This window comes from Stegodyphus dumicola, chromosome 4, assembly GCF_044657685.1.
Source record: "Stegodyphus dumicola isolate Sdum_Otavi_A_Nest chromosome 4, ASM4465768v1".
Classification (NCBI taxonomy): domain Eukaryota; kingdom Metazoa; phylum Arthropoda; class Arachnida; order Araneae; family Eresidae; genus Stegodyphus; species Stegodyphus dumicola.
This window is the reverse complement of record NC_140771.1, coordinates 12,276,392-12,303,966: the sequence shown is the minus strand read 5'-3', so window position 1 is coordinate 12,303,966 and position 27,575 is coordinate 12,276,392. Positions and strand designations below refer to the sequence as shown.

General features: G+C 32.5%; 1 protein-coding gene across 3 annotated transcripts in view; it reads left to right on the top strand.

Moving 5' to 3' along the window:
• The window catches only part of LOC118191486 (phosphatidylinositol phosphatase PTPRQ-like), a 218,975-nt gene extending 192,561 nt beyond the window's left edge, over positions 1-26,414 (top strand). For 2 of the 3 annotated variants that reach the window (XM_085814563.1, XM_085814564.1), the window contains exons 22-30: positions 3,122-3,202; positions 7,549-7,630; positions 10,967-11,057; positions 12,945-13,021; positions 15,661-15,918; positions 17,772-17,923; positions 19,963-20,098; positions 23,457-23,535; positions 24,809-26,414. In XM_085814563.1, the coding sequence (XP_085670689.1) occupies positions 3,122-3,202; positions 7,549-7,630; positions 10,967-11,057; positions 12,945-13,021; positions 15,661-15,918; positions 17,772-17,923; positions 19,963-20,098; positions 23,457-23,535; positions 24,809-24,855 (1,003 nt within the window). In that variant the 3' untranslated portion in view covers positions 24,856-26,414. Of the gene's footprint in view, positions 1-3,121; positions 3,203-7,548; positions 7,631-10,966; positions 11,058-12,944; positions 13,022-15,660; positions 15,919-17,771; positions 17,924-19,962; positions 20,099-23,456; positions 23,536-24,808 lie in introns of those variants that run through there. The other variant, XR_015040580.1, reaches the window with a different exon arrangement.
• Positions 26,415-27,575: the final 1,161 nt, after the last annotated feature.

The window sequence follows — 27,575 nt, the reverse complement described above, 5'->3', positions numbered from 1 at the left end:
ATAACTCATAATGCACAAAATTTATATCATTTAAAGAATAGAATTATCTAATCGTTGCCACATGTTCTATTCAAATACTATAATAAAGCTAGAACGATGTATAAAAGAAATTAAGCAAACAAGACAAAAAGAAACAGTTTTTCACAGACGATTTAGTATTTCTCATTCAAATTAATTCAGTTCTCACTTCGCGAGAAGGCAAAAATACATAAAAACTCAAAATATCTATATTAAAAATTACGAAGTAAATCTTAAACACTTATTTCCTCGAAAAAATTCCAGAAAGGATTGAGCATGATGTAATTGGCAATAATAAATGAAGGCGTTATCTTTGTTGTTGCGAAGCGACGTTTCTCTAGATTGGCAACAAATCCACTAGTCTGCTGTTTCAAATGTAAACAAACAATGGCCGCCATCAAGAAAAGGATTAGGCTTAGCGGCACTTAAACAACTTTAAAATTGTTGATAATTCTAAACATATTGCATAGAGATTTACTAAAGGCGGTGCTACTTTGGTAGACGGTTGCACGGATTTTTGGCGATTTACGTTGGCGCAATTGTTAGCGCGATTTTTACAAAAGTCAGCCATCTTGAAAAACGCTGTTTTTACGCATAGTAAAGTATTCGAAATTAAAAAAATAAATAAATAAATATCGATGGATTAATTTTTTGTTGAAAGTGTTGTTTTTTAAGATGGCAGGCAAATGTAAATAAATACATTTACTATGAGTATAAAATACTAAAGTAAGGTTATTATTACTTTCATATAGCAAAGAAGAGAATAAAAATACCGGTATAAAAACATTGGGCCAACGTTTAATTAGATTAAAATATTACTGAAATTGAATATCGAATTAAAAACCATCATACCAACATTTAAAAGAATTAGAATATTTTTAAATTCAAATACTTTAAAATACATTATATAGAATATAATTAACATTAAAACATATGGACAGTAATTATCTCAGCAATTTCTGAAAATAGTGTATTAATTTTTTTAACAAAAATTGAAGTATACAATTATAAAGTAAAAGAAAAATATGTACTTACATTTTTTTGAGTGTTTAACCTGTTGTTTATTGATAAATACCACAAAAAAAAATCAAAATCATAATTTAGATAACATCTTTGAAGACATCTTTGAAGGAATTCGAAGATATAAATTTAATTTTAAAACGGCGCGGAAATGCACAAATTGTCAGTAACCAATCAGGGAGCTGATTACAGCTCGTTAATGCGCAAATATTCTATAACCAATCAGAGAGCTTATTACATCACGGCTAGAATTAAAATTATTTAAAAATTAATACATAATAAAATCATTTTTTAAAAAAATGCAAAATTAAATTGTATTTTAATATTTAGGAGCCATAAATAATGTTTAAAACATTAGATTAAATTTATACCTATTAAAATGAATTACTTTTAAAGTAAGGTGACGTCATTGATTACATCATCCACAACATAAAATTTCATAAAATATGATAAACAATAAAAAAAAATTTTCAAATAAAAATGCAAAATTAAATTGATTTTTAATATTTAAAATCCATAAATAATATTTTAAACACGGAATTTATGCACAATAAAACGCATTATTTTTTAAATAAAATGACAACAAAGTATCGGTTACCATAAATAACTTATCCAGCAATGGGTTTACCATAAGTTGTATTACTCGCCAAAGGAAAATCGCCAAAACCCGTGCAACCGTCTACCAAAGTAGCACCCTAAAGGCATAAAACCCTTAACCGGAAGATAAAAACAACATAATTCAATCATTTTTAAAGCAAAAAATGTACAATTTACAAACATATAAGGGTAAAGAAACTGAAATCACTGAGCCGAGTAACAGAATGGATATATATATATAAATATATTTATATACGTTTGGTACGGCCGATTGCAACCAAAATACGAGGTGCACATCTACATGTTATAGCAGTCCTATATACAAAATTTCAACGTTCTGAGGCTACTCGTTTATGAGTTATGCGAGACGCACGTACGTACATACGTTCGTACAGACGCCATGAAAAATTCTCTTCAGAATTCATTTTAAAGCAGTTTTATAATTTTTTGGGGGGAAAATAGTCTTTTATTCTGTCCTTGCGTACACATATCATGCAAAAACATCGTTAAATTGCATTCGATAGCGGGCAAAATGGATATTTTCGTTGAAATATGCTGCCTGAAACTTTTCGCGATTACAATACTTCCTTTTTACTCCGTACAAGGAAGTAATTAACGGTACCTAGAGCCATCCAATTTTAAATAACGTACGTTTCTACCCGAATATGGGCATCTTGAAGCCCAAATTTGGAATGTGGAATTTGTTTTATTATCTATTTCCTAATTTGTAAATTTTTGACGGCCATCTTTCTTTTTGTTTCTTTCCAGTACCTTTTTTCTAATTTCATTTTAAGCTTTGATTCCGCAAAATATGACAAAGAAATTATTTTATGTGTCAGTATTCTATAGCAATTTCCCCCCGTTTTTCCTATATCATCAGTTTTTATTCATATAAAAAGTTATTTGAGATGTATGACTTATTCTTGCCGATAAAGGTAAAGTACTCGTAAATCACACTGTTAACTTTGTAAAAATATTTTACTACCATCATTTTATGGATTTTAGAAATGTTAAGCCTATCCATTTTATACAGGACGTAAATAACGTTAAGTTATCACGTCATTAAGCGTGCTAACTAATCGCCAACTACTATTCCACGTGTTATAGTATCATTATCCTTTTTAGATTATAATAGTATGTTTTTTAATAAATTAAGTGATGAAGCAATATTACATTCTTCTTAAAAATTTATATATTTAATTCAATTTATTTGAATTTATATTTCTTGGCGGGCGTTTATCAGCGTCTATATTTTTTTCATTTATTCACTTTTAATGATACATTAAATAATAATAGCACATTTTTATCCAAAAAACGGCTGCAATAGTGTTGAAATGAAATTTCTGCATTATATCCTAAATTGTGTGTGCTTTAATGTGTCCTAAATTAATAACATTATAGAAAACTCCTCTCTAGTGTAAGCATTTAATTTCTATTTCGGCTTTTACCTGCAGTTATTTTGTATAACTCAGAATTCATCTTGCAGATCAAGGTTCGGACACGTTGCTCCATCAGCACCCCCAGTTCCTGAGCCTCCTCAACAAATTGAAATATATCAAACGAGAGGGTAAGTTCTAAATCTGCTTTCTGGATTCTAACAGTGGACTGAAATATCGTGCTGTAATTAAATTAGCTATTTCGGTAATAGGACATGCTAGGCTAGGATATGAAACATGTGCTATGTTATAATCTCCGTAATTTTGAATTAAGTCTATTGTACTAGACAATACTGGAGAACTAAGCTCTAACAGACAGTCATAGATATTCTATCTGAAGTTCTTGTTCGTAATATCTGCATTATAAATTACAAACCTGTTGGCAGCACCTGCGCTTTGTCATCTTAAGCATTATTATGAAGCTAATGCGATTATTATAGTCTTTTATATAGTAATTGTGATGTTGTCATAAACACGTCAAACAAAATATTACTAAACCAAATTTTATTTAACTTAACACATGATTCCATCATCATGTTTCCTGATTACAGCTTGGATCTTATGCAGCATGCTGTCAATTTGAAACTGGATAACATTTATAATGATTTTTGCTCGCTCACCATCAAGCTGGCTGTAGTTTCTCTGGTAACTGTGGGCACGCTACACTTTTCTTGACAACAAATTCTAAAGCATCCCAGACTTTCTCAATAACGTTAAGATTAGACGATTCGGCTGGTCAATTGAAATATGGCACACCAGCTTCTCATTCTACGAACCAGTATTAACCATATCTAGCATGATGTACGGCAAAACTGTTGTCTTGGTACACAATTGTACCCTCTCCACGTAGAAAACCCATAATACGACGATTTTAGGATGCGGATCTAGTTTACAGCCTTCATTCGAGTGTTGATTTTACTGGTGGTTCAATGCCAGTCACCTAAATACATTTAGAAAATTTAATCCCTTCCCGAACTACACCGATGTTTGGACTCAGTCTGGGTTATATGCTTCTCTATACCCCTAGTGATGCGGCAATGCGCATCACCGAAACAAAAACAGAAGTATGATTCTCCTGAACAATATGACATATCGAAGTTTAAAGGCGGAGGTAAAAGTATGATGACACCATTGCTATACCATAGGTCAATTGGTAATACCTTTTCATACTAATTACCCCTTAAAAAAGCCAGTTTTACAAGAGCCTACATAGAAAAAGGTTGAGTTCCGCCGATGAGATGAGCATCTGAAGCTTTCAAAAGGATTTACAGTTTACCCGTTATGGTACATTGTGCAATCCCACTGGAGAACCGGCATCCATTATTTGTTAAAAAATAATGATATAAGAAATAATGAGATTACAATACAATTCAATATAATTTGAAGTTAACAAATTAAACTGAGAAAATTTGTTTTGATGTAACAAAAATAACTCATAAACCGGAGATAAAAAAAAATAAGTACTGGAAACACATTGTTAACTGTACTAATAACTCAATGAGTGTCCATGGGATCAAATTGTTGAGAACAGTATCAAAAAACAGTATGAGTTTAAGAATCTGAGAGCTCAAGGATTTGGGAATAGACAAAATATTTTTGACAAGAAATAAACACAGTTTTTTTAATGCATTTAAAATGGTATGTTGGCGCAGGTTACTTCAATTTATAAATTTCATACGTGGAATCCTTTTGAGCATATTCACAAGATATAAAATTTCATTAAATGAATGCAGCATAAGGAACATTTACTTGACAAAGATGTAAGCCGTAGAAAAAGAGGCATTGCTGTAATTCTATTAAAGTTAGATACTGATGTTTGTATTTAACTAGAAACATCTAGAATGGCATGAGATCAATTTTCAGAGACTTTATAGACTATCCTCAGTTAAGAGACATAAGAAAGTGTAATGATCAGGAGTTTCCTATTCTCCTTATATACAGATGTCGGAGTTAAAAATATGTGGGTAAGGAGCCGTATCCTGTTGTATAGTAATTTAATGAAGGATTCGAGTACAAAGATGTGAAGCTTAGGCGTGTCTTTCTTGCGAAGCATTATTCCACAAATCTTGCCAATATTTCGAGGCAAGTTGTTTTAGTTGGCATTTGAAATTTCATTGAGGATAAGGATGATTTCAGTATCGTCCTGAATAAAAGATACTTCTTTAATTAATTTATCTGGCTGGTCATTACCAAAATAGCTACTATGACCTTCGTTTCATGAAGTTTGAATTTTGTTGTTTGGAATTAAAGCAAGAAGAGAATTTATGTCGGAAACTTAGCCCATTGGAGTTTCTTCTGAGCGGCTGGAATCGAGGACATCGCTGGGGTATAAAGGCTGAATGATTTCATGCGATGGAGCTCTCGATGTAGGAGTGCACCCGGAAATAGATGGACCTGCTCCAGCATTAACCTTTGCCAACAACTGGATACTTCTTTGGAACCGATTAGCAGTAGCGATCTCATGCTGATGATCCTTCGGGAATAGTATCGCCTTTAAGCCAGCATTGCATATTTTGGAATTGTTTGTTTGGCACAAACGCCATTTGGCACATACACTGTACATGCAAAAGATGCTATAACACCTAAGAACTACGCAATCTGTACAACTTTGTAGCCTTTTATCCGCCAGACAAATATGGTTACTTTTGAACATCGGTGATGTTTCGTTTGTGATCCATTTCCAGCTTCACAAATGAACAATACATGCTGACATTAAGCTTTTGCTAGGTATTCGAAATTCCTCTATAATTTTCATCTTCTTCCTGCTCACATGCGCGTGGTACAATGCAGAAACTTGTTCTTAAAATGTAGACTCGTGTTAAATATTGATTTCTTAATATTTCCTCTCGTGTGTTTATATATGTAAGATAAATTTGAAAGTTATAAATTAAATACGAGTTCGTGAGTTTTTAGCTCATTCAAATTTATATTCTGTTTCAAAATTAAAAATAACTGAAATGACATAAAAGCACAGGCCTATCTTCGATAGCATATTTAACAGAGTAAAAACTAACTTTCTCAACTATTTTACTGAAATTATTAAATTTACATTAAAAATTATTGTTTATAAAATACGAAGTTTATCTGTATAATTCTGAAAGAGATATTTCTCGAAATATAAAACAACGCATTGTCAACTTTGATTACAGTAAAGCATACAGACTATTCGGTTATTAAGGCCCAATTTCTGCATTTTCCTACTATGTAATAGATATTTTTAATTACATATTCTCACTAAAAATTAACATTTAAACCATGAAATGCTTGAAAAGAACATATTTTGTTGAACAGCTGTTGTTGCCACGCGTGCTCAAAACATAGAATATTTTATTTTTCAACAGGCGGTTTTGCTCAGTCATATCTGATAAGCTATCTTATTTTTTAAAAATGACTTTAACTGGTAATTTTCTATTTTGGTTTGGCAATATATGAACCATATTTTAACTAACTCTCAGCTAATAAAATTTAATTGCGGTATTTTGGAGTAAAGCAGCAAGAAATATACTCTATTATTTTAAGCTAGTAAAGAATGCCTTTTTGGTAAACACTATTTTTGTCACGCGTATTTCTTTCTTTTTTATTAGTCCAAAGGGATTTGAATCCGAAGGACTATTAGTTTCGTTTTGGCATTTTGCGTCGGACTCATAAATGTCAGTTCACTTTTCAAACTGTTGCCACAAAATGTTAGAGTCCTGAATTATATTTGAAGAAATTAAATAATGAAAAATCTGCATAAATGTATGTATATTTCTCGTATTGTGATAAAACAACGGTACATAGAGTCATCGAATTTTGAATAACGTAATCCTCCAACGAATATGAGCATGTGGAAGACCAAATTTGAAATTTGAAATTTGTTTTATGATCGATTTCCTATTTTTTAAAACTTTGACGAATTTTTGATTAACAAACTCAAGGCTTTCAAAGCGAGCAATGGCAACGTTGTGCAGAAAAAACATTTTTATCTCCAGCGCGTGAGTCTCTGTATCGGAAATTCTAAAGATATGCTCGTTTTAAAACTATTTTGCGATATTGCTGTTGCATTGGATCTTATGGTTTAAGTGCGAGGAACATGATATTTAATAAAGAAAGGTAACACACAAAATGTTAAAAAACGCCCCTTTGGACGTAATTTAAAATCTGAAACATTTCAGATTTTGTTTTTTTAATTCTTTTCTTTATAAACAGGATACCTTGATGGTCTTTTTTGTTTAATTATTTTTTATCAGGCATGTTATTACAAATGTTCATCCTCGATTAAATAATTTTGTAATTTTTCCTAATGTAAAAGTAAAGACGTTTTTAAACTGATCGAGAGAATATGATTTATAATGATCTTTCTCTCCGAAATCTTGTATTTTTGGTCTTATATGTATTGAAAAGGCTTTATATTTCAGAACTTGTACCTTTCTGAATATTAACCATTTTAATTCTACCGTTCTTTTTGTTTACTACTTGAGCTTTTCGTTGTTTATAGGCCTTTGGACGTACATAATTTTTCGGAGCACGTGAGGATTATGATGTCGGATTCGCATCTCAGGTTTTCTCAGGAATTTGAAGTAAGTTGCATCGCATTTAAGCTTTGCTTCAATATACTTTATCGTTTTAATAATGCATAAGTGATACATTGATTAACCATCTTTGATTGATTAACCTTTGCCACTTTGATTAACAGTATTTAATTATTGTTACCACATTGTTAGAGTATCTTTGCTAAAACTTACATTTTCAGTAACATGTACATTGTTTGTGACTGGAATTGAAACACTTCAATAATTTTTAGACTTTTAGAAACATGTATCTATAAATTCGAGGTCATTTTTACATGCGTTATTTTTTTCCGTATATGTATTGTTCTAAATCATTTGATTATGGTGAATCGCATTAACGCTACGTCTCCTTTAAGAACATCCTAAACGAAACTGGCGATATTTGCCTCGCACATGAAAAATTGAGTGAACCCATTCAAACACCGAAAATAAACCCAGTGTAAGCTACCAGTGTTTTGCGGCTTTAACGTTTTCGCTATGAGTGGGCCTTTTTTCATAATAACACTGCTTACTTTGATAATAATGTTGCGCGAGTACGAGTTCGTAATAGATTGAATGCACACAGGTCCAGTGATAGATTGATAAAACTTATTTTATCAAAAGAAACACTTCAGAGTTTTGGAACTTCAACAAAAATAGTCGCACACTGAACAGCGAAACTAACCCATTGATCTTGTTTCGGAAGATCTATTACACTCTGACCTGGTCCGATGATTTGCATTACGATCCAAATCGACAACGGACAGAGCCCATGAGTGAAGGTATAGCCATGAATCAAAAGGTTCTACATACACTAGTGAGGCATTAATGATATCGGATATGCTCAGCTGGTATGAATCAAGGCACTTCAAGCCATAAACTTCTTTGATAAATAAAGATGATGCTAATATTCTTTCTCACAAGACAATGTGCTATCACACACATCTACAACCATAAAATTATGGTTTGAAGAATGCTCATCTTATGAAATGTCCCCCTTTGCACCATCGAGCATATTTCGAAGACTATGCAAAATTCCATTAAAAATAAAGATCCATAAATTTAGGGATCTCTTCTTCTGAAGGCCTGGTTTCATTGTTATTCATTATATGTAGACTGATTTAGAGAATCTGTAAAATCCATGCCCTGTCCTAAAGTTAGATCTATCAATTATCAGATAATATTGTTGCTTTATTTTCTTACACCAGTTGTTACGTTATTTTCTTCCTTCACGTTCGTACGGGGTTTGTGTGGATTTGGAGTGAATAACGACGACACTTGATGAAGTATCGAAACACACTTTATTGGACATTATTATCCAAGACAGCTCGAATATCATGTTTACAGTCGTCGAAGAACTACTATACACACGCTGTAACAATCATCGACACAGCCTCCAGGTTATGAGGCTATAAGGGTGGAGACAGCTTCACTGCAAAGCACCAAAGTACAGCTCCCGACTCTGCTTGGTCGTTCTCGGAATTCCACGTACTCTCGAGACTCTGCACGCTACAACTCGCGATGCACTCGACGACACACACAGCACAGTTCCTGACTCTTCTTTTCAGTCGTTCCCGGAGCTCAACACACTCTTTCGACGATGCACTAACCGCAATACACTTAGAGACTCTCGATGGACTCGACGACCCACTCGGCACTCGCTGCCCGGCTGTCAACTCGATCGACTCCGCATAGACTAACTCACTCGAGACTAGCTTGCACTGACTCTCCGAGTACCAGCAGGGTTTATATAGTTTTTGGCTTGCGTTCGAGAACATTCTGGGTTAAACCGGTAAAAATTCGTTCCAGAAGGTTCTCCATCCGTTAATAACATATCGCTTTGTCGCCAAATGGGCGATTTCTTGCCAAATATGGCAACCCTGCCTTCCCTTGCCATTTTATGGTAACCCTAAACCAGCTTTGAGGGGGAAGCTATCTTACCGCGTTTGTACATTTCGTAAGACAAAAAGCAGAAACTGTAAATTAAATTACTGAACAATAAAATCAATCTTGTTCGTTTTCGATTGAAATTCAAATTAATTTTACCTACTGATTGCAATACATAGTGGGACAGCGTGCAGCAGTATACACATTCTCTCAGAGCAAGTTATTAATAATGTATTATATTTAATTAAGGGAGAGAACAACGCTGGATTATAAAAAAGATTTTCTCAAAACTTTTACATGGGAACTTTAAAAATAATGTAAAATTTATTTTCAACGTAAAAACTGTAAAAGAGTTAAATAAATAATTAGAATATCTTCATTGATATGCAAATAAATAACTGAAACCACTATACATTATTAGTTTGCACTCGCTTCGTTCCGGGAAACGGACTGATTGTATAGGGCTTCTGTGCAGTCTTCCTTATGTGTAACGTGATAATGAACTAGTTTCTTTCAAAATGTCCTCCACGGCGGCATCTCCATCTACAACAGATAGCCCTGATGTACTTCATCAATTAACTAACATCGACCATGAAATATTATTGATTAATCATTAATTAACTAAATAACCCTAGATCATGAAATAGCATCCTAGAGACGTAACACTGAAAACCTGAGAAGTAATTTTCTGAAAAATTTAATTTCGAAAATAGGCAAAATTTCTCTATATTCCTCGATAACTTTACTAAGATAAAATATATACATATAATACTAAATTTACCTTGAAATATCACTTTTTTCAATAAATTATCATCTGCAGCTTGAACTTAGAAGAAGCATTCTTAAATAGACGTTCCTGGAACTTAAATAGAAGATTTAAACTAATTTAGAAATTCCACTCATTACTTCTACTCTGACTGTGAAATTATGTTTTTATAGTTCAAATATGAAAATTTAAGATGCAGCGTATTTATAATTAATTTTATATAAAATATTTTGACCAAAGTTTTCGATGCTTAAACACAATTCCACAGGTACAGAATGTAATTTTGATTTCAGCTGTTATCAAAGAGACCTTGATGCATCCAAAAAGCGTGATCCTTTTCCGATAAAGGAAAAAATGAATTGTAAAAGCAGACATAATTTTACAAATTACGTATTTAAATTGATACGCAACTCTTGTAATACAAAAACACTTAATGTGAATGAGGCGGTGTGAAACAATTGCATATCAAATTCGTTTTAAATCTCATAACTATGGACTCCTACATCAGGTTGCTATCATAAACTGTAAAAATAGAATCTGAATTTTGATGAAAAATATCTTGTACCTCATAATAGCGAAATTTTGTACAGAATTTTTTAGTTAAAATTCAAATAGCAGAAGCGATATGCGCTGACAAGATAAGAGCACTGCATCGAACTCGATGAAAGCTTGTTAAAATATTTATTTACGCATCCCTCTTTTTTCATTTACAGGCCTTGAAACGTTCTAGTCCACAGTTCCCGTGTGCAACGGCAGAGATGGAAGAAAATCGAGGCAAGAACCGATGGATGAACATCTATCCCTGTAAGTACATTAAACAACCTGCGATCAATTTCCTTTTTCGAAAAAGTTTCCACTTCAGTGCTTGATATAATTTAGCTGTTTTAAACATGCAGCTATCCATCACAGATACTTTCAGATTTGGGGCAGCTTATTAAAACATGCTTATACATGCTCAATAAAAATTTTTAGTGTAATATGCTAAGAGTACCCACGAGGATATTAATTGTTACAATAAATGTAGAAAGAAAGAAAGTTTTAGAAAGAATGTAAATTTATGAGTTTTAATCGTGAATGGATGAAGGTGGTTAAGAGCATTTTTATATAATTCAAACTGAAATCAGTTGGAGATTTGTTAACTTAACATTTAATTTTTCATCTTGTATTTAATATTTCACTCTTCACTTCATTAGCTTTTAGAAAGGCTTCCTTGTGTGTTAAATAAATGATAAATATAAATGAAGAAATCGAAAAATGCAGCTTTAAAATGTTTAAAACAATTTGTAAAATGCAAAGGATTTTGCATCCTCTTCTTGGACAGCAGAGATTCCAATAAACATTCCTTCAGGAAACGTTAAAGTTAAATGTCAAGAAGGTAATTTAAACAGCATTGCACATTGAACATATTTCACAGAAGGTTTGCGAAAAATTATGAAAATTTCTCCTTATTATCATTTAATTCGTACAAATGCTTTAAATAAGATGAATCTGAAGCTTGTTTGAGAACTTTAAGGAACATTTGGGCATATTAAAATACAGACTAGCATTACAGCGCTTTTAATATTAATCTTCAGGGTGGTCATGAAAACACTTCCCCGATTTATGAACCCCTAGTGGCCTACCCGCTCAAGCAATCGAAATGAAATTTCAGATGCTCTTATTTGAAGGTATGTGCTCGAGATTATGATGATTTAGAACAACAGAGCTCTCACGGTTACAGTTACAGGGGGAAAATTTGAAAATTTCCGAGTGGTTACACCCACTTTTTTCTAAGCAAATTGATCAGCGCATCGAAAAACCGTAAAAGGCGTTAGTTCGATACACATAATGATGTAAATTGTCGGCGTAAAACATTTGCATTGTTAACATTGTAAAAGACCAACGACAACACAACAAAGGAAACGAAGAAAAAAAAAAAAAATTATAGGATTAAATTTGTATCGTCGCCAAGTTTGGCGACCTTTGGAGATTTCTCGCCAAATTTGGATGTAAAGATCAGTTGTTAAAAACCATCGCCAGTTTGGCGATATCTCACGAATTTAGCTAGATAGCCATTTACCTCAATGTTAAATTGACTCGCCCCTGTAATCTTATTTTTCCGGCAGAGCTTCGTTTGTCCAAGCAGTTCATATTATAGTGTGTAACACAAGTAACACAACACTTGTGTAAACACAAGAGATACTATAATTTTACATATAACTTCACACATATTGTTTACACACATATAAAATTCTTAACCGTATGCATGTACGTGAAACCGCGAATGTTTTAAAGCCTTAACTATGATTATTCACAACCATTTAAACTTTATTTTCCAGTAACTCAACCAGATTTTACACTTTTATAGTTATGAATGCACATATTTGTTTATTAGCTTAAAAAAATAATCAACAAGATGAGTGATTGATTGCGTTAATTCAATAATCTGCGATCTATATAAAGTTAAAATGAAAGAAATCATCAGTTCAAGGGCTCATGCATTCAAAAGCTGTTTAAATGCATATAAAACATACTTATCAATAAATGCATCTGTGCAAAAAAGACTGAATGTTTCCCAAGCAAATAAAAATAGTTAAGAAATGTATTAAATATTTAGTCTGGGGCGAGTCATTTTTTAATTCGTTGCAGATTTTGATAATTTTTTTTTATTGAAAAGGAAATTATTCATTTAATATTTTTCTTTTTTTCTAGATGATCACTCGAGAGTGAAATTGTTACCATTAGGCGATGAACCTGGATCTGATTTTGTCAACGCTAATTACATACCCGTATGTAAAGCATTTTATGATACTTTATTTATCCTTTACCAAAATAAATAAACTTCTTCGAAATAATAATATCGATACGAATTAGCACTAACCACGCCCATCGAAACATAAGATTTTATTGAGTGTATCAGATCTTATTTTTGCAAACTAAAGCTGTTTCTAGTTAAGGCCCATATATGAACGCATTTTTAATAACAACTAATATTACAACAAGAAACTAATAAGGAGGCTGAATACCTGTAGTTTGCTAACATGCGTCCATTAAAGTGGTGAATAATAAGCATATTTTTAAAAATATACGAAAAAATATATACCTGTAATGTAAATAATATAAATAAATAGCTCTCTAAGACATAAATAATATAAATAAATAGCTCTCTTTTTCATTTAAACGGGCAGTTTAATGTTAGTGTTGGTTGGCTGGTTTATGTGATTACGGCAAAGCCTCGAGGGCTATCTGCCAAAGGACAGAGATGCCTTCGTAAAGGACTTTCTTAAGGAAACTGATTCGTATACACGTTATACACTCATGTCCATAAATAAAGGATAATTCGGAGTCACGTGGAAATCGAACTCTAAAATAAATATATCACCTGTAAAATCACTACACGCATCTTCAGGAATCATAAGCAAATTTCAGGAAGTAACCAGATGACACCGATGGTACGTCACAATGACGAGAGTGTAAGAGAGTGATACATAAGGAATACAGGCAAAGAAGTAAAATTGTTCGCAGGCACTTTACAAGCATTTCAGTGCAATAACCGAATAGTTGTGACACAAAGGGCGCATTTGGGTGATTTTTTACGTGGTAGAATTATCGGCCATCTGGAATGTGGGCGTACCCAAACTGGAAGTATCAGACGAACTTGGAATTGCCCAGAGTGTCATCTCCAGGCTTTGGCACGATTTCAAGATGATGGTAATGTGAGTAGACATTACAGCACAGGTCGCCCCAGAGTTACAACGCCGAATGAGGACCGCTATTTGGCAGTTACTGCCAAAAGAAACAGGCGGAGCGCAGCCTCAGACCTGTCTCGTCAGCTCTCTTCAGCCACTGGTACGACAATTTCAAGGCAGACCGTGTACAGACGCTTAGGGCATATTGCTCTATATGCTCGTAGACCTGTCAGATGCGTTCCACTTACTGCAACTCACTGTCGCCTGCGGTTAGCCTGGAGTAGAGAGCATGCATTGTGGACACCGCAACAGTGGGCTTGTGTGATGTTTTCCGACGAGTCCAGGTTTAGCTTGCAGTCTGATTCTCGCCGGACTTTCATACGGAGAGCTCCAGGTACCCGTTACCACCAAGAAAACATCATTGAACGACACCGTTACCGGTGGTGCAGGACTGCTCGTTTGGGGTGGAATTATTCTGGGTTCCAGAACTGACTTGCATGTTCAAATTGGAACCATGACAAGCCAAATCTATCGGGACGTCATTCTGGAACAACATGTACGTTTGTTTCGGGGCGCCATGGGCGCACAATTTGTGTTTATAGTTGACAACGCCCGTCCTCACCTTGCAAACATCGTAGGCGAATGCCTTCAATCGGAGGATATAGCCCGTATGGACTGGCCAGCATTCTCACCGGACTTGAAACCAGTAGAGCACGTGTGGGACATGCTTGGCCGACGAGTTGCAGCCCGTCAACCTCCTCCCTACATGTCTACCGAACTTCGGAGAGCATTGCTTTTTAGTGGTGTAATATCCCCAAGATCAGATCGATAATTTGATACTCAGCATGCCTAGGCTTTGTACGGACTGTATTGCATCGTCTGGGAGGCATACAATGTATTAACAACCAACCATGTAATACTGATTTTTTTGTAAATAGTTTTTTTTTTTTCTTTTTTGTAATTTGCTCCAGGGAGAAAAAATCGCTAATTTTTTTAATAATATCAAACATATAGCATCTTTTTTTGCTCTTTACCTTTTGTTTAATAAATAAGCTTTACAAATAAGTCAAATTTGTTTTGCTTCTAACTCTTCCTTTGCCTGATTTTGCATTATGCTTAATTTATGGACATGAGTGTACATGGAGAAAATCATGAAAACGCCTATGCAGCCAGCCCGTTCGAACTATCGCAGTTCAGCGACTTTACTGCACGGCCGCTGTGGACCACTTAATATCAAAACATTCATGGTAAGAAAACTGTGCTTGTAATAGAGGAATGTAATCGAAATAAAAAGAAAGTGCTGGATAAAAAAGGGGCAATATTATCATAAATTTTTATTAAATGCTGCTACTGCCGTCTTTCAGTAACTGCGCATATGTTTTTTAACTACTCGAGTTACATGATCTCAAACGTGTATAAAAAATTTCATCAAAGAAATATTTCTGGGCATCATTAGAACGGTAATTTTATATGAAAGAGAAACAAGTCAATTTCAGATTTAAAATTATGCAAATTTCAATTTTAATTTGCAGTAAATGCTTTTCTGTTAAACCAACATATATCTAACATTTAATTTTACCTCATTTAAGCTGCTTATTTTATCAGAGAAACACCGCTTTCCTGCAATGTCTGTCAATTAAGATGATCTACAATATAGTCTGGAATTACTCTGACTGGTACAGGAAAGATATATGATGTATTCTGCAGCAGGAACGGACTAATATTCACTTCTTTTACAGGGTAATTCCTCTCTTCGCGAATATATTGCTAGTCAGGGACCTCTGCCGAATACTGTGGATGATTTCTGGAGGATGGTATGGGAGCAATCTGTGACTGTCATCGTTATGCTTACTCAGTGCGTGGAGAGAGGGAAGAGTAAGTGCGAGCAATATTGGCCAGCACCGGTGGAGATGAAATACTACGGCGATTTGCAAGTACGGACGCTTTCCGAATCCATGCTGTCCAGTTACGTCATACGGGTGTTCCATGTGCAGCTGGTAATGGTCTTTCTTTGTTATTCGCTTTTTGTCTTTAATGAAAACGAAGTGCGGCGTAGAAACGATTATTCTATACCACAGTTGATATTACATAACGTTACATAATGCATTATTTTGATAATAATGTTACAAATGTTCGTTACAATTATCAACTAGTTCTATTATAAACTATTCCATATGAATTAGCCATGTTATTGAAAAATAAATAAAGCTATTACTTATTAAAAATTGCATTTTTTACTTCGAAATTTCTCAATTTGTTAAGCAGCTAGAGTTATAATGTGAAAAATAAATTACTTTTCTCGTTAGATCTTCGAGTGGCAACACTGCGAAATTATTTACTAGGCCGCATGGAAGGTAAATGGCTTGATAGCGCATCGTAACTAAACACATAACTCTATCAGGTCTAAGCTGTCAACTTATGACATCAGAAGCTTTGATTTCGATTTTCTGATATAGTTTGCTACTTACATTATTTTTTCAAAATACTTTTTTTTATATAACAAAATTGTTTCATAAGAATAAATTGAATTTAATTAAATAAATTTAATTAAATATTCTTTGCGCCATTGCTGCTAGGAATGAAATTTAATTTTTTTTAAATTAATTTTTTTTTTAATTTTTAAAAAATTATTTTGGCTTTCTTTTTTCAAATTTTGCCTTTAAATTTGCTTTTTTACTTTTATATGTTTTTGTTCAAATTAAAATTTTATATAACAACATACATATATATTGCTCGGCTCGATTTTATTCGAAATTGTGCATTTTTTGCTATAGAATTGATTGAATTACGTTGTTATTCTGTTCCAGTTAAGGTTTTTATGCCTTTAGTTAATCTGCATGCAATAGCTGTAGAATTACCAATAATTTAAAAGTTTTTTAAGTGCTACTAAGCCTAACGAAGTTGCCATTTGAAACTCATAGTAGAACAAGAACACTTGAAACTCATAGTGAAATAAGTCAGTTTCTGCACATACTTCAGTGTTTTTTTTTGCCAGGTGGTACGAAAAGTAAACTTTCAGTTTTGTGCACCAAAAAATGTCTTTCTGTCTGCTGGCAAAATTGCTCGTTTTTGCGTAGAAATTCTAATTTCAGTTGCAAAAAAAATTTTTTAACTATAACTGTATTTCGTGTTTTATTTTTTCTGCACTTTACAATTTTTAATGAAGATGTTTCGAGTTTTTATGTACTTCTGCCTTGTCACGATGTCTGAACTGAATTGATTGAATGAGAAATATATATTTGAAATTTGAGGAAATAAGTTTAAATGAAATGCAGCAAAAAATGTGTAAAATTTAACAGGCCGTACAAGGAAGTTATGTGGTCTCCACATCAGATTTTTTATTTCTAATATGCCACAGACATATCATTGTATACATATTTTCATTTATTGATTTTGCATTTATAAGTATCAACCTTATGCCTTTCTTCCTTTAACAAACTGCAGTGATAACATACATTAGGCATATATTCAAATCGAATGGCAAAGAATTGAAATAATAATAATAAATGGCAGAGACTTTTAAACCACTATCTTAAATGCCCGCTGTAGCAGAATCTTTTATCAGCTTAAAAGCCAACTAGGTTCTTAATCCTGTAGCTTCCTTTATCGGGCAAAAACCAGTAAAACTGTTACAAGTCACCAAAATAATATGCATTGAGATGAAATATCTTTTGACAACTTGAACTGACTGAGAATCACATGGTCTTTTTAGATACCTTCATTATTTGTTGTGATCTACTGGTAATGGAATAAAAAAATTTAAACTATACTTAGTACAACACTTGTGCAAGCAATTAACATGTGATATGAAACTTTAATGAATTTCTAATTTCATGTTTTATTTCTTCAGGGTCCTCGAGAGCTGCGAGTGAAACAGATGCACTTCACGCGCTGGCCGGATTTCGGTTGTCCAGAAAGCCCAGATGACCTCATTAATTTCGTTAGGGCAGTGCGTGATCACCTTCCAAGAGTCCGACCTGGACCCATACTCGTTCACTGTAGGTAAGGATGACTATTCTAGGAATAAAGCATGGGTTTTCTTTTCTTCTTTGTGTATTCAGCTGGTTTTATTGAAGCAAACTATATCAATATGAACAGATTAGCTGAAAATTAATCGATCTTCCAACCAAAGTTAATTTTATCAAATCAACTTTACCAGTATGCTTTTTCAAATAGTTACGAAGTTTGATATAGCATATCATTTTTGCAATAATTTCAGCAAACTATAACTATTCTAACTGCAGTCTATGATACGTCACAATGTTATAATTTAAAATATTAAAATGGAAAAGAATCGGATACAAAAACAGCTTTCTAATTTTTTAATAAGTTATAATTAACACCATTTAATTCTCATTGCTTGCAAAATGTTACATAATAAGGGTAACAGTTCTTTTAAACAAAGATATTCAGTATATATATTGTTAGCAAATTCCAAACTTGTCAAAAGTAATTCTTTATCACACAGATGAAGAAATTTATATATATATATATATATATCACATGACCTTTATTTTTGCTATCACTGGTTGTAGTCATATTCTTCCAATTTCAGAAGAGTTTTAAAGGAAAAAGTATTCATGTTTAAGCAGTGTCAAATTAAAATAAAAATTAATTTTGGACAAATAACAAAATCTAAAGTTTAAAGAGGTCTCCGGTCCCCATAGTTATATTTGGGAAAATTTTATATTTGTTATGAAAAAATGAAATTGTAAGAAGTTTGACTCCCATACGATAAAGACTGACCGGGATATTTACTTTCAAAATTTGAAATTTTTTATGTCATTTACAACTTGCCTTGAGGGATCTGTTAATTATATAAGTTTGAACAATTCCACCCCCCCCCCAAAAAGAAGAAGTTTAAATGAAGTGCAGCAAAAAAGTGTGTATAATATAATAGGCTGTACAAGGAAGTTACGTGGTATCCATATAAGATTTTTTCTATCTCAAATGATAGAAAAAATGCTTCTTATTTTAATCACAAAATTTTATGTTCTATATCTAATTTCTTAGGGTCTAATTGTTAAAGCAAAAACATTTTAAACTCCTATTGTAAGTATTTAGTTTAATTTATTTCAGATGTCAAAATGGAGGCCGTACATACAGAGACAGGCCTGCAAATTTCTGCTCCCCCCCTCACATTTGTTTTCAATAACATTTTCCCCAAGTTCTAAAATGAATATATATTGATACGATATCTGCTAAATAAAATGAGAAGCATATACACCCTTTTAAAAATAAATGTAATGTGATAAAAGTATTTATCAAATTTAAATCTGAACTTTAGTCAGAATTTCATCTATTATCCTTCACTATTCTATACGAGTTTTATTAACATTATATTATAATACTGATAAGAAGAAAATATATCAAAAAAATAAATGGTTGAATGATTTCAGATTTATTTAATTTTCCAAGCAAACTGGTGTAGCAAAGGAGGACATGTGTCTCTGAAAGCAGCATCCAGGGGGCACCAAATCGATGTTTCTCATTGCATTTTGACAAACAGGAAGGGGTGGGAAATCCTCAGCGCTGAAAACCCTTGTTATGGCTCTGCAAACTACTGCTTCCACTTTGCAAATAATATTCTGTTTTAATCAATTAGCAGTAAATTTTCATTTTTTTCTTTTTTTCCAAGTTATGCCAGTAAAAAGTTAAACATGATTACAGTTAAAAGGAAACAAATATCTATGGCTTGAAACGTGGATTTGCTATAATGGAAACTGTATAACTATAACAAGACTCATAGTTTTAACGAACAGGAAAAGAGTGCTGTATATAAAAATCACCACAATTATTTTACATAGAGAGCATTATTCTCCATTTATACATTGAGGAAATAGCCATTCTTTTGAAAAGATGAAACAGTTTTAAGAATTTGCTATCAATATTTTACCATAAAATATATTTATTTATAGCAATTCCTTAATTTAATAATGTTACTTAGATTTCAAAAAATGCATATATAAAATAGTTAATGGTTAAATGTTTTATAATAAATATTAATTTAAGGTTTCTGACTTTTATTATTTTTTATTCAGTGCCGGTGTTGGGAGAACAGGTACATTCATCGCTGTTGATAGACTCTCTCAACAGCTAATGCGCAGTGATGTTATCGATGTGTATGGGACAGTGTTAGATTTGAGGCAGTATCGAACTAACATGGTACAAACAGAGGTAAGCTAGCTTTCGAAAATCTTTACATTTAAAAAAAATGATATAAGCACAAAAACAAAAACATTGTTTTGAATGTTTCACAAATATGTAGAATAATGTGACATGCTATATCTAAAGTGCATAAATATATGACCATATACTCACTTTCGAAGAACTGCATGTGTAATTTAATAACATTAAATCACATATGGTTTGGTTTATTTGATCACGGCAAAGCACTCAAGGGCTATCTGCCTGAGGTGAGGAATGCCTTTGAAGGGGGCTTTCTACAGGAAACTGGCTTGTATACACTTTTACACATGTGGAAAATCACTAAAATGCCCATGCAGCCAGCCTGTTCGCGGAATTCAAGCCCCGGACCGAACTACCAGTGTTCAGCGACTTTTCGGCCTATGGTTGGTCATCAGAATTTAATGCACAATCAATGTTTTAATGCATAGACAACCTCAGGCCATCTACAAACGGAACATACATAATATATTGCATATATTTAATCCCCCTTGAACTTTTTTTAATTAAGTGCAAATCAGCTCCAGATCACTGTAAGAAAGATTTAAAGGAACATTGGCATAATGTGTATTTAAATCTCATCAAATTATGTTATTTTCCCTGCATGTAGTATAAGGAATGAGACACAGTGTATGCTGCAAAATTTGTATTATTTGAATCCTTCTAAAGATAAGAATATAAAAAATTTTATATTACTTTGCAAATAATAAGGCCTTTTAACACATTACCGATCGGTAGCCTATTAATTGGCTTTTTATCGCCAAAGCCTACTGACCAATAGCCAATTAATCGGCTTTTCATCACCAACGTCTACCGACCGATCGCCTATTAATCGGCTTTTTTTAGGCAATGCCTGCTGATCGATAGCCTATTAATCGGCTTTTTTTCACCAATGCCTATCGACCGATAGCCTATTAATCACTTTTTTCTCGGGGCTACCTAAAAATAGCCTATCAATCGGTAGGCATGGCGATTAACAATTGCCATTTGCTATATCATCTGCATTTTATTATTAGTATTGAGGTACATTGCTCCCTTGCGTTAAGCGCGTTGCTTTGTTTGCGTCACTCCCACATTTTCACAATGTTTTAAAAAAAAATTACCATTTACGCTGAATGAAAAAAATAGTACTGGAGAGTTTTATTTAGACGATTTATCAGATTGTCCTGACAGTTATTTAGAACATGAAGAATCTGCGGCTGAGCAGCCGGTCAGACGCGTGTATGCTGTTGAACCATTAGTGGTCGGTAAAGCGTTAATTTAAAAATCCTGACGGTAAATATTACTGACAGTTTATGACAATTCTAACTGAAATTTTATGTGACTTTATGCACTTTCCAGGATAAAAAATAATAATTTCTATTTTGGTCATCAGATGCCACTGGAAAGTTTATAGCAATGAATTTGACAATAAATTTTCCCAACAAAAATAGGTTCTGGCAGTGGCCGAGTGGTTAAGACCACAGTTTACAGGCAATTTAACCCCAGCTCGACTCCAGTCAAGCAGGTTGGCCATATGGTTGGTTTACCCATTATGTAACATGAATATAGGTTAATTTCCCTTAGAATGTATTCCATGAAAACACTCTTCCCTTTGAAAATAAAAATGAAGATATTTTATGTTGCATTTTATGCACTTGTTATTTTTTAAGAAATTTGATTTATTTATTAATATTGAAAATCATTAGCATTATTTCCAAAAATATCTATAAATATCACAAAATAAGAAGTTCATTAATACAGTCAAATACCGAAAATCCGCTGACCTGAAATCCACATTGCCTCTCAAAATATAAACATTCAGTTTATAGGTTCCGGAAACTGCAACATTGAGTACGAAATATCGAAGAAAAAATACTTACCGAATAATAACGAGTCATAATGGAAATACCAAATTATTGACATCATGATAAAAGTTTTTTCTCTTCTAATCTGCATCGAGGTAAGAAAGCAGATGATTCACTCAACTCTTCTTTCAGGTCCAGGATTCACATTGTTGTATTTTCTGAGCTTTGTTATTTTACAAGATTATTTAGTGCTGCCTTTTTTTTAATCTGGATATTTTGTGGATAAATTAAGAATAGTTTAAATTTCAGCCCTTTGTAATACAATTACAGATTGGAAACACACTCATGATTTTACTGTTTGTAACGTTGAAAAACGTAAACATGTTGCATTGACGGTAATGCAAAAAGTGCAAATTCTGCAAAAGATGGAGACATTCTTGGTTTATAGCAGAATCGTATGGAATGGCGATATGATTGTGTATGATATATGGAAAAATAAAGAAAAGCTGTTGAAATTTTACAGCAGCAGTGATTCTAACACCGGAAATCTTTGCATGAGGCGAAATCGGCAAATCTCGATGCTGTGTATATATAATACAATGAATAATATAATCAATTTATATATGTAATAATAATTTAATGCATATAATAAGTTATTGCAATAACGTATATAATAATTTAATTAAATGTATCTAATATGCCTTATTTATTTTGCACTTTTAGTCTGAATATTATGATTTATCTTTTCTGTCCTGAAATCTGCAAAATCCTAAAATCGACACAACCTCTGGTCCCAAGTTATGCGGATTTCTGGAAATCTATTGTATTCATATTACAATTGAAAACTCTTTACTGCTGCTCAGATTACTGATAACTTAATTACAGCCTTTAATTACTATTCCGTCTGCATGCGCATCTCAGTACTTGCATCTTCGCACAAGTCAAGAGCTCTTGGATATGTTGTCATGTGAGAATGTATGTACTAAGAATTTGAGAGAATTCATGGCTGCGAGTGGTCATGAATTTTGCAAAGCTAATGAAAATAAAGATACTAATTCAGAAGTCAAACAACAAATAAAGTTGTTAAAGGTTAATTACAGTCCATTGCATACCAATTACTCAAAATTTATTTTATGATGTAAAACAAAAGCAGATTTTGGTAATAAACATTGCATTCTGTAACTATTCCAAATGCAAAAATTTCTTAAAAGACTGAATAAATTTATTTAATGTGAAAGCAGAAAGCAATTATACCAATATCAGGAATAGTATCTGTTAAGTTTCAAGCAGAGTATTTTTAAATCTTTCAAAAAATGATCTAGGCTTGTTTAGAGCATAGATGATTATTTACATAACAAATATCCAAATATGAGTTACTAATGGCTCGTCTCATGTATAAGTGGAAATGGTATAAATCTAGTAGACTGTTTTTTCAACTATTTTCAAATGCACCGTGTATATAAACCAGGTATTGAATGCCCAGTCAAGGAAAATAACTGTTAAGATAATGTAATACCTTCAAAATAGTGTGTCAAAATCTAATTCAGTAAATTTATTTTCAGGACCAATACATCTACATTCATTTATGTGTAAATCAGCTAATTCGGGAAAGAGCTACAGCAGATGAAGATGAATATGAGGGTAAATATATTTTCTGTTAATATACATTTTTAACTAAAATTATTATTAAATATTCCTAAATAAAGAAATGGCAACAATGAAATACTTAAAATTCTGTCCATTCTATTTCATGATTTTTAAATGAATTAGTATTAATTTTATTTCTGATGATAATTTACTTTGAAGAACATCATTCTGAAAAATGCAGTAAAATCTGCCAAAAATAAAATCAAGGCAAATTAGTTTTGTGTTAATGATGCACATTTTATAAAATAAATTTAGCTAATATAGCACTGCTCAAAGGAAAAAAAGGTGTGTGTTAAACTGAATGCGTTTAAAAAGGCTATATGTTTTGAACGACATTATATATACACATAAATTACTTAGTTTTGTTAATTCAATTGATAATATAGTTCCGTTGGATTGTAGAATATAAAACATAAACAAAACAACAACAAAAGTTTAAATGCGATACTTTCAGTATATGTTTGTGTTATGTGTACTGCATCTTCGATGAGCTAATACAAACGTCATAATCAAACAATGCTACTGGTATGGTATTCTTAGTTGACGACATCATTGCTACCAAAGCAAGAATGAGAAAAATTAGAAAGCACTTTTTTTCCCCTTCCGATGTAGAATGTGAATCCCAAAACTCACTGGATTGCAATGTTGTATTTAAAGAGGTCCAAAGTAAATTTTCAAATTTCTTTCAACTATTTATATTGGGGGAAAAAACTCAAATTCATGTAAAACAGTCGTAAAAAAAGTATGATTTTTCGTGCATTTGATTCCCTTAACTTTAAGCTAATTAAAACCATTTCCACAAAAAGAAAGCTGAAGCTGATTAGTACCCTCTTAGCCAGCCCCACTGTCCGAGTTCCTACTTCCGAAAAAGGCCTATAGGTAACCTAGGCCCTCTTTGGCATTTCCAAAAAACATCATCTTATCTTTTTCTGACATGAATGTGATGTGTTGCTATTGCAAGGCTTGTTTCTTACTAGAATTTACACAATTGAAAAATATAGTTGCATCACTGAGTTTTTAATCAGTAATTCGAAAAACTGAGATTTGGGAAGAAAATTATCAGATATTGACATACGAAACACATTTATTTCAAGTTGAAAATGTTCAAGTTTCACGATAGAGTCTTCTGAGGCAAACGGGTTTGAAATAATTCACAATAAAATTACTGTATATTCATATTTTGTAATTTTAAAGATCTTTTCTGTGCACTAAATTTTAAAATGTTAGAGATTATTTATAAATATTTGATGTGAAATTCTGATTTTAGAGGCAATCTACTCAAATGTTGGTGCTATGAAAGATACAGGAGTCTAGAAATACAACAACTGCCAAAACGAACTGCCATCATCCCACCTGGAAACAGTATTAATGAAGCAGTAGTATTTCCCTTTCCTTCTGAATGCAGGTGAAAAGTATCAGCCAGTAGTTTCAATCACAACAGGTGGAGAAAGGGAAGTGCATCACTTGCGATGACAAGTGTACTGCATAAGTGCAATATTTTCAGAATTGTACATATTATTAAAATTCCATTGTACAGAATGCTAAATATCAACCATTCCGAATTTTTCTCATCTGAATACTGAAGTAGAGATCTGTGATCACCGAGTGATTCCAAGAACAAAAGGGACTTGTGATATGGAAAATATGTGCAAACACTAAACAGTGATTATGTTATGTGTCCAAATATTTGTATATAGTGATGTCCATAAATTATTTTATTTTTGTATAAACAACATGCATTCTTTTCTTGAAACGAATTTAAATACAACAGAAAATGAAAAATGCACACAAGAAACATTAAAATCTAATTATGCTTTGTAACACATCATCTACAAATAGTTTACATAATCATTCAGTATGTGAAAATGTGCAAGATGTATGACTCAGTATGCAAAAATATGTAAATTTTTATAAGATGGGATGCAGAAATTGCCTTTATACTACCTGTCAGGTGGTATTCAGAAATACTCACTCATTTACACTGCTTCCAGAGCAACTAGCTCTTACAGTTCCCAACCTATTTTGCTCCATGCACCCTTTCATCATTACTAGAAGATCATGCCCCCTTCCTTTATAAAACTCAAAAAATACATGTACATTTACTTAGATTTAGATTCTTTTTTAATGTACTTAATAAATTAAGCAACAACAAGTATAGAAAATGTTGATATGAGTACATACCAAAACTAGAACAAAATTCATTTTTTTAAATTCATAAACTAAAACTAAATAAAAGTCTGACTGTAATCCCCCCCAAAACAATGACATCCCCTGCTCTAGGAGACTGGTTTTGTTTACCTTAAGATAGCCTCTCTGCATTCTAGTGTGAACAAAGAGCTCAGAAAACTGTATCTCAAAAATCAGAGACCGAAGAGGGATAGAAAAATCTCAGTTAACACCATTTTATTGAAGAATCACATAGCTGAACAATAAATAAGCCACAGTCTACCATGAGTTAAATTGATCAGCTACTTGTAGACTTGTAGCAATTAAATAGCTATGATAGCTATATATAGGATATTCTGATTGCCAATTTGAGTTTTATAAGCTGTGCAGATGAGTTTAATAAATGGCAGTTTTTCTATTGATTAGCATGTAATAGTAGTGGTTTCTGGAATCTGAATGCAATAATAATTTATTAATCAGTGAGTATAATAAGTGGTGGTTACCGTATTTCTTTTTTAATGGAATTTCTATAACTTTGATTCATTTTAAAATATGTTTGCAGATAAAATAATGTAATTTTTCTGATATTTTCATTTATTGGTTGTATTTATTGTTTAGTGCAATGATTCTCAATCGGTAGTACACAAGATAAAAATAGGTGATATGCAAAGAAACATCTGGTTTTTTTTTTTTTTTTTTTTCTCTAACACTCTTAAATTTATGTGATCTGAGCTTTGTTCAAGGTTAATAGCCACTCATACACTTAAGCAAAAATATGTGTTTTTATTTTCACACATACTCTTTTAGCCACAGACATAACAAAATTTGTCATAAATGATGTTTTTAAAAGGAGTAATAGAAATCGATGTATTTAATTTGAAATAAAAATATTTTCTTATAAAAAGATAATAATATTGCATAATTCTTTTAGAGTTGATCAATTTATTAGCATGTCTACACATCCCCACGATTTCCAAGTTTATATTATTTTCCATCAGATCACTCATTCAGAAAAACAGACATGAATCCCTCAGAATGCAAAACTCTCTCTTAACCAGCTCCTGTTCAACCAGATCTTCTTTTTAAGTGACCAAAATTAATTTAAGTATGAAAATCAAAAAATAGGCAAAAAATTGAAAATTCCATAATAATGTAATTTAAATATGAAATAAAAAATAAATGAACTTTAAAAAAAGCTATTTATATGATAGCTGAATCAAGGTCAGAGGTCGTCGAATCTACAATGATAAAATCTTGGCAGAAACTTAGGTCATTGGATCAAAGAAATACAGAAGGCAGTCACTACAGTTGAAGAGACAAGACTTTTCTACTAACAACTTTTGTGTCATTATTCAAATGTCTTAGTGGATGCCAAGACACTGATGTTGAAAAAGATGAGTGGTGGTTGATCACTGACAGGAATCTTGAGCAAAAAATTTTGAGCTGTCACTTATGCTGCTCCGACATCGATGACAGTGCGACTTCTGCCATATCACATACAGATGCAGCAAAAGAATTATAAATGGCTTTATTGTATGTGGAACAAAACACATCAGCTTTCATTAATGTGATGCTTTTAAAAAAAATGGCAAAATTATTCAGCAAATCCCCAAATTTCCAGCCTTCAGCAGGGAAAAAAAAAAAAAAAAAAAAAAAAAAAAAAAAAAAGATTGAATTTTTTAAACATTCTTACTAATGGTAAGTAAAACTTTTGTAATACATTGCCACATTAAAAAAAATGCTGACTTTAAAAACATGCACTTTCATCAAGTAAATAATTTTTTTAATTATCTGCTTTAACTAGAATTTTGCTCAACCAGCTTAACCCCTGCTCCATTTAGGTCAGTTAAGAAAGAGTCTATTGTACA